We start from the raw sequence: 7,640 nt of genomic DNA on the forward strand, positions 1-7,640 counted from the left end.
ATCAAGATAAAGTTTGCATTGTAGAGTGAAATAAAGTTACTGGTTAATAACGAGGGATAGTCTGGAATGAATTAAGATTTAATTAGCTGATAACAGGCTGTATCAGCTTTAATTAAAATTTAATTTTACAAAGGATGGATACTTTGGATGATGCTAAGAAATGAAGCATCGCATTTGAAATTGATTTGGCCAATTTGGGGATTTTTCTTGAGTGGATCCCCCAAGCCATAAATCCAGTCCGCCAAATTTGACATGGTTTTTGTCTTCTTCCGAGTGGAATAATAATTTATAAAAAGTTGCAGCCTTCAGGAGAACACAGTAATTAAAAGTAACATCAACTGCAAAATTTACTCAGAATTATCTTATTTTAAAAATAATAGCAGCATTAGTGATTAGGAGGGTTTTAACTGCTTCTACCCGATACCTGATAGAGATTATTCTTATGTTCAAAATAATTTAAGAATAATCCGAGTTAGAAAAACAAGTAGTTTCTTATTTCTAATTCTGTATTCTCTATATCATAAGTCTAATTTAATTAAATCGGAACAAATTCAACCAATTTCAATATTATATTTATTTCTTATGATAAGATACTTGGAAGTAATACTTTTTTCTGGAGATGAAAATTAATAATAGAGACGGAGGACGATTGGAAGATCTCCAATGAAGGTAATCTGAAAGCTTTCGTTTTCCAATTTTTTTCCCTCGTAATTTGCAATTTCACAACTTCTCTCTTTTATAATGATTAACTATTCCTAATTTACTTGGCCCAAAAAAAAACACTATTCATAATTATATTATTTTCAGATGAATTTCATTAAAAAATAAAAATAAAAATAAAAATTAGGTCTCAAGTGGCATATTTTCCCCTGAAACTATCCTTATCAGATTTGGCGCAACAGCTGGTGAGTCAGAGTCAGCTCCTGCCAGAATTCCAGCTGTGAAATCTAGCTAGCTGCCCCATCACTGTCTTCCTCATTCTTCTGTACCTCTCCATTACTTTTCATTACCCTTAACAACACCCTTTTATTTCCTCCGTTATTAAAACATCTATCACATTATGCCACTCAAGCTCTTCATTTATGTTAAATGCTTCTGATACTTCCATATAATTTATATTGACGAAAGGTTATTTTTGTCTTAGTATTCGCCACGAAAGTGTCATCGGTATACAGAAGTTTTTTAAGCTTAACGTCGTCTGGAAGTGTTAAAAGCTGAGCAATGTTATACTTTTTGTTAAAAATAAGTAGCAGAAAAAAAAGGTGATATTACACTCTTTTTTTTAACATTTCTAGGGTAATATTGAGGCAAATTTTTTTTTTGAATATCTACAACCTCTTCACGCATACTTTCAGGGCAAAAATGACTCCCTACCTTAAATAATATGACAATAAATGGTAATTATACTTAAATTTGTCTGTGCTGTACTGCTGTATATGTAGACTTAGCACTGCGAAGCTATGCAAATGAATCATCAATGTGACTACTGATTAGGAAAATGGTGCGTCAATGCTTCAGAAAGGTCCAATTCAACCAACCACACCGACTCCCACCTTCATTAAAGTAAAATCAACCAGGCTTGCAAATTTATTCATTTTTAAAACGCTTAATGGGAGACAGAAGTCCGGGTTTGGGACGTTGGAGTTCGAGAGGCCTTGTGGGGTCCCCTTTGTCTTTCATTGAACCCAAATGACAAAACAAAATGCAATTGGGTTTCTTCCATTCTTCTTCCTTCCCAGAAAATGTTAAAACAAGCTTCAATGGCTCCTTTTCTGTCTTGTGCATAATCAAATCTTCCCTCAGATCATCTAGCACAATCCTTCACAATAGTATTGTTTCATTCAGTCATTCTCAATGTTGCTAAGAAACTCCATTTCCAACACCAAGAAGTTCTTCAGAAGGACCCTCAACAACTTCAAGTCTTTCTTCTCTTCAGGATACCACAGGCTTCCAAAAACATCTCCCCACCATCACTTTCCCTATTCTTCACCTAGTCCTCTCATCCTCATGGACACCCATCAAAGTAATTCAGAATTGGAGAAGCTCAATACTCACCAATGGGATTCCTCAGAGAAAGAGAAGGCAGAGAGAAGGAGCCAGGAAAAGGAGGAGTATTATCATCGAAGTCCTGTACAGAAGAAGAAGATGAAGCAGATAGATAAAAGAGACAATGAGAGGAACATGATTAGTCATCAAAAAGGGAGGCATGAAGAGTCACCAGTGAGAAATTTAATGGTGGAAAGGAGGCTGAGGGAGCTAGAGATGCTGGATATGGGGAATGTGGAATATGTGTTGGACATTGAAGAGGTTCTTCATTACTATTCAAGGCTCACTTGTCCTGCATATCTTGAAATTGTGGATAACTTCTTCATGCAGATCTACTCTGAGTTCTTTGCTTCTGTTTCTAAATTGCCCCCTCCAAATCAATAAGCCTCTTTCCCTGCTTACTTGATTCTCTTTGTTTATTGACCCTACATTATTAGAACTGTTTGGTCTGTTTCAATAATTTAAATTTATTTTGTTTCTTTCAGATATTCATTCATCAACACTGAGACTATTCTTTTGACATATTTATTATATAGGGACGTGATTATGAATGATATGTATATGTATATGCATTTCACATATACACTTGGATAAGCAAATTCAGAATACATTCAGGAAGTTGCAATCACACTGTAAATGTAAATTTCTTTCAAGATCAGAAACTAGTTTTAGCTCAACCTGCAGGAATGGAAGGTGTCTATTTATTTGTTTACCTTTTGGGAGGGGGAGTTCAGATCCTTTATATTTTGGAAATGAAGTCACGTTATACAGCTCAAAAAGAACGGACTAGTGAGTGGTGTGCGACTAAACAGTTTTTATGGTAGAAGCTGATACATTAAAGGCTTGATTTTCAAATATTATCAATCTTCGCTTTTATTTAATTCCTTGTTGAAAGTTTAGGTGAAGATGCTGGTAAAAAAAAAGTTTAGGTGAAGATAACGCTGCTTCTAATGTCATAATGAACTCAACCACAAGGTTTTCCACTATTGTCTATCAAAACGGCACATCCAAGTGAGAAACTTTTACTTTATGCAATGTTTGGTACGCGGAAAAGTGTTTTCTGGAAAGAAAATGAGAAATGCGCCTATCCATTTTCTTTTAGGTGCGTTTTTCATTTCCTTTCTAGAAAATATTTTTTCACATACCAAACATCACGGTAAATCTGATCCTCATTTTGTTTGTCTAAGGGTGTCTCCCTTTCCACTCCCTAATTTCAAAGGCTATGTTTCTTTAACTTGTAAAAGAAAAAAATAGAAAAGTTTCCATGACCTTTTTGTTCTCCAAAAAAACGAAATTTCCACCTATTGAAGAACCCATGGCCAATATATACAATGACAAGATGAAGCCCATTGATATTTAGGCTTCACTCGTCGGACTCAGTTATAGTCTGGCCCATGAAGTTTACTGGCATAACTGATAACAATATTAGATATCTGATATGGTGAATCCAAGACTGGTTCGTTGGGTCGTATGTATCATTGTGTTATGGTGGTCCTTGAGGATAACACTAATTCTCCAAAGCCCATTGGGAAAATTTATGTTTGGAAAGTGGGAAAGTAAGAATCAGCACCTGGTGCACAGAAATCAGAAAAATGGAGGATATATCCAGTGACAGTGATGGAGCTAAAACGCAAATCCAAGAAGATGGGGTGGATATAAGCATGCCACTATGTAAAGCACTAAGGAAAGTGTGAATTGAAGCCTGCCCCTGGAGGCAGTACTAGGGGTGGATATGATTCCCCAAATTAGGAAACAAATTGATTCTATTCAAGAGTTGCAGAATCAACTGTCACTTCCACAAGATCCTACAAGGCTTAATGAAAGGTATAATATATATACTTGATCAATCCCATTGTTAATGGGGTATCTTTATTTCTTAAAATGCGTGGAAGAAGGAAAGAAATGAGGTAATTAAATTAAGTAATGTTTAATTAAGTTAGTTAAAAGTGGTGGTCCATTTAAGTCCAGAAAGATGACAAGTAGCCATCTAAAGAATTCCTTTCTTATATATCACTCACTCTTTCTCTCTCTTCCTTTCCACACTGATCGATGAATAATGCTTCTCATGACTCGTCATCTTCATTCCCCTGCATGCCTTGCACTTTTCATCGGACAAAAATAAAGCCACCACACTCTCCAAATCTGCTTCTTCCTTTTTATATCTTTTGATCTATATATACTTTTTCTGCATGCAATCCCATACTTACGACTAACCCAGCTCTAGCGGCTGATTAAAAATGCCTCCTAGTTAGAGTAGGGACAGCTGATAATGAAGCCATGATGTTTGTCACATCCACGAACAACTGGACGCTACCATTTAATTCAGAGCCACTAATCTTGTTTATCTATGAAGCATCTTCTCATTGTTGAGTGAACTATAATGGTGACCGGTAAACCATTGATTTTGAGTAGTGTAGAAGAAAAAAACAGTAAAAGGAATCAGCTAGCTAGCTATATAGATCTATAGGTATAACTATATCTTTAAGATTCCACCTATAAACAGGTTTGTTTCTATATTTGTGTACATATACACAAAAACGTACGCATACAATGAATTGAGAGATCATGAGTTACATATCCCAGTCCTCCACGGAATAGTTAGGAAAGTAATAAGAATCTAATGATTAGAATGAAGTCACCTTCAAGGGTGATGCATTTCTTCATCTAAAATTAAAGTCAGATGGTCCTGCAGAAAATATATGTGCATATATATAGTGGAGAGAATAATACCCAAATCATACGGTTATACACAATAAATTACTTGGACCACGTATATTAAAAGCAGTAAATATATACATGTAGGAAATGGTCCAGATGATTCACTATTCATGAGCATGTGCACAGTGTGTTGCTGCACAATACAAAAGCTGAAGGAAGGGGTTATGATCATCTGGTGTACCAGTGGTGTCACGTGTGACCTGGACCAAAATAATAATTTGTTTCTATGTATTCTAGTATGCCCTTTTGTAGGGCAAGTGTCCTTAACTTTTAAGGTCTTATTTATGTATTAGTTGATAGTTGAGGATCATGTAACTTCTATATCCACCCACCCACATGAGTTTTTCTTTTTTCCACAACCAATATTCCTAACCCTTCAGAAAAAGGGTTCCTTAAAGAGTTCAATTCTATTAAGAATGGCCAACAAAAACAACCCAATCGCTGACTTATTGTTCCAAGTAATTTACTGTAGGAGTTTAAGATGCTACGTTTCTTTCTTTCTTTTCAATTTCTAGGCATATATATGTGATGAACTTTCAGCATCTTTTGATTCCATTCTATGTAAACATATGTACATATACACACATATATATTGACCTAACAGTAGTTGAGACCATTATAGTGGTTGTCTTATTAGTCTTCATGCTTTTGGCCAGTCCCACCTTCAATATATTTACCACAACCACTATGTTTATATATGTATGACTATCTAATATCTAATGCTACTGAATCATATTCAATCATTGTCAGGTCTAATTGAGGTCCATAGTATTTTAACGCGATTCTTTCCATTCACAGGATTTGAACCTTTGCCTTTATTTGTTTACGGTTGGGAATTGAGCCTCTTCCAGTTGACCCAACCATCATCATCGGTAATTGTATTCATATACAGCTAAATTATATATATATATATATATATATATATATATATATATATAATGCAGTCAAGATCTATTAGCTACATCAGCAACGACAGTTACACCTTCCTCTTACAACTAATCACTATCATCACTACAATTATGCATGGTCATGTCCATTAAAGCCAACTTGCCATCAAATTTATCACCTTACTATTAGTTTGATAGTTTCTGTATATGCAATATAGACAGCTTTAGCAGCTCACTACAATATGGATGTATAAAGCTGTCTCATTATATATGTCTTTGATTTGAAGAATTAATTTTGGTGCTTTGAATATGGTTTGAAGTTAGAAGTCGCTTTAATCCACCGTATGTGCTGTGTGAAAGTAGCGATTCTAGAAGAAGATGAAGGTGGTGGGAAGAGATTAAAAATGGAATTAACTAAAGGGATGTGTAATGAGGTGAGACAATAATTAGGGAACCAAATGGTGGTCCTGCAATAATTTGATGCTGATATTAATTCATAGTTTATACATATAGACTGAGGGCTATTGACCATACTCAGATTGGTCGGGATAACACACACCAATAACATTTCTGTAAACTCCTTCCTTCCCAGCTAACATTCTTGTCCTTTTCAATCTATTCCAATTTCACATCATTTCAGATTTATGTCACTTTTCTGCAATATCTTGTACTATCACCACTTCGCTAGTTACCTTATAACCTGGATTTATTTCAAAAGAATTTATTTCCATTACAAATTAACTGATTCTTTATGTGTGTGTATGTTACATTATCCTGATATATTCCTACACAGAACAAGTTAATTGTTTTGGTCTCTCTTTTTACATATATATGACAATGTCCCTTGCAGTCATATGATGAGCATGAGTAATATATGAGTTAAATTGAAATAGAATACTACTTAAAACTGGTTGCTCGGTCAAGCATCCAAAGCTTTACTAGTTGAGGACGATAAATACAATATTATATGTGTGTGTATGCGCATGTGTGTATATATATACACATATCAGAGCAAGGGTCGATGTGGCATCTAAGAAAAATGGTTGGTTGAACATCGCTAAAGTGCTTTGAACATGTGCAAAGAAGGCTATTAGAGAACTTGGTGAGAAGAGTAGATCAAACAGTATGAAATCTCATAAAAAAGGACAGAGGAAGACCGAGAAGAATGCTCAATGAGATCATTGAACGAAACCTTCTGGTCAATAACATATGTAAAAATTGAGTTGTTGACAAAACACAATGACATTGTGTAATTCATGTAGCCGACCCCACCTAGTGGATAAGGCTTGCTGTTGTTGTTGAGTTTTGAATTCAAATTCTTATTGAGATCATGGCTAGGACAAGCATGTCTCATATCGATTTAAAAATTGAAAAAAAAAAAAGAAGATGTAAGATACAAGAGTAATAAAAGAGAAGATGTAAGATAAAAGAGTAATAAAAACTAATAAAAATTTTTAACCCAATTTAAATTGAGCTCATTAAAAAATTTCTCCCCTCTCCCTTTTCATTTCTCTCATACTAGATATAGGGTTAAACTACATATAAGTTATTCACTAATTATGATATCCTCACATTTAGAATGAATTTTAAACAGACATTAGTATAAGATGAGTCAAATTCTTTACCAATTAGACCAACTTTTGTTAATAAAATTATTGTATAAACATTCGCATGAAAATAGCACACACGCATATATTCTGATTCTTCTCTCATGATAATTTTGGAGTTGAAATGTTCAATTATATGTTCTTGCTACAACTTCAAGTCCAGCTGTTCTTTTTAGATTCTTTTATCATCTATATAGGATTCAATTCTTTTCTATGCATTGAAGAGGAAAAGTGGTCCGAGTTTTTATGATGATAAGAATATATGGAGCAATGAGGATAAGGATTAAATAAAGAAGCAATTCATTCAATTAAACTAAAAAATATATTATTCTTAAACAAAGGGGGTGACCCTGCAATGCAATAATATTATGATTATCAGAGG

General features: G+C 34.4%; 1 protein-coding gene across 1 annotated transcript; it reads left to right on the top strand.

Annotated features, from left to right (window-relative positions):
• The first annotated feature begins 1,623 nt into the window (after window positions 1-1,623).
• LOC114731081 (uncharacterized) lies at window positions 1,624-2,512 on the top strand. The gene has a single exon (XM_028918207.1). The coding sequence runs from the start codon at window positions 1,855-1,857 to the stop codon at window positions 2,428-2,430; it is 576 nt and encodes a 191-aa protein (XP_028774040.1). The 5' UTR covers window positions 1,624-1,854; the 3' UTR covers window positions 2,431-2,512.
• Window positions 2,513-7,640: the final 5,128 nt, after the last annotated feature.

Source organism: Neltuma alba, unplaced genomic scaffold (assembly GCF_004799145.2).
Source record: "Neltuma alba isolate B1F8T4 unplaced genomic scaffold, ASM479914v2 tig00012801_pilon, whole genome shotgun sequence".
Lineage (NCBI taxonomy): Eukaryota > Viridiplantae > Streptophyta > Magnoliopsida > Fabales > Fabaceae > Neltuma > Neltuma alba.

What these genes read in the sequence shown, in the direction of transcription:
- LOC114731081 (XM_028918207.1), top strand. Translation starts at nt 1,855, where the DNA reads ATGTTGCTAAGAAACTCCATTTCCAACACCAAGAAGTTCTTCAGAAGG.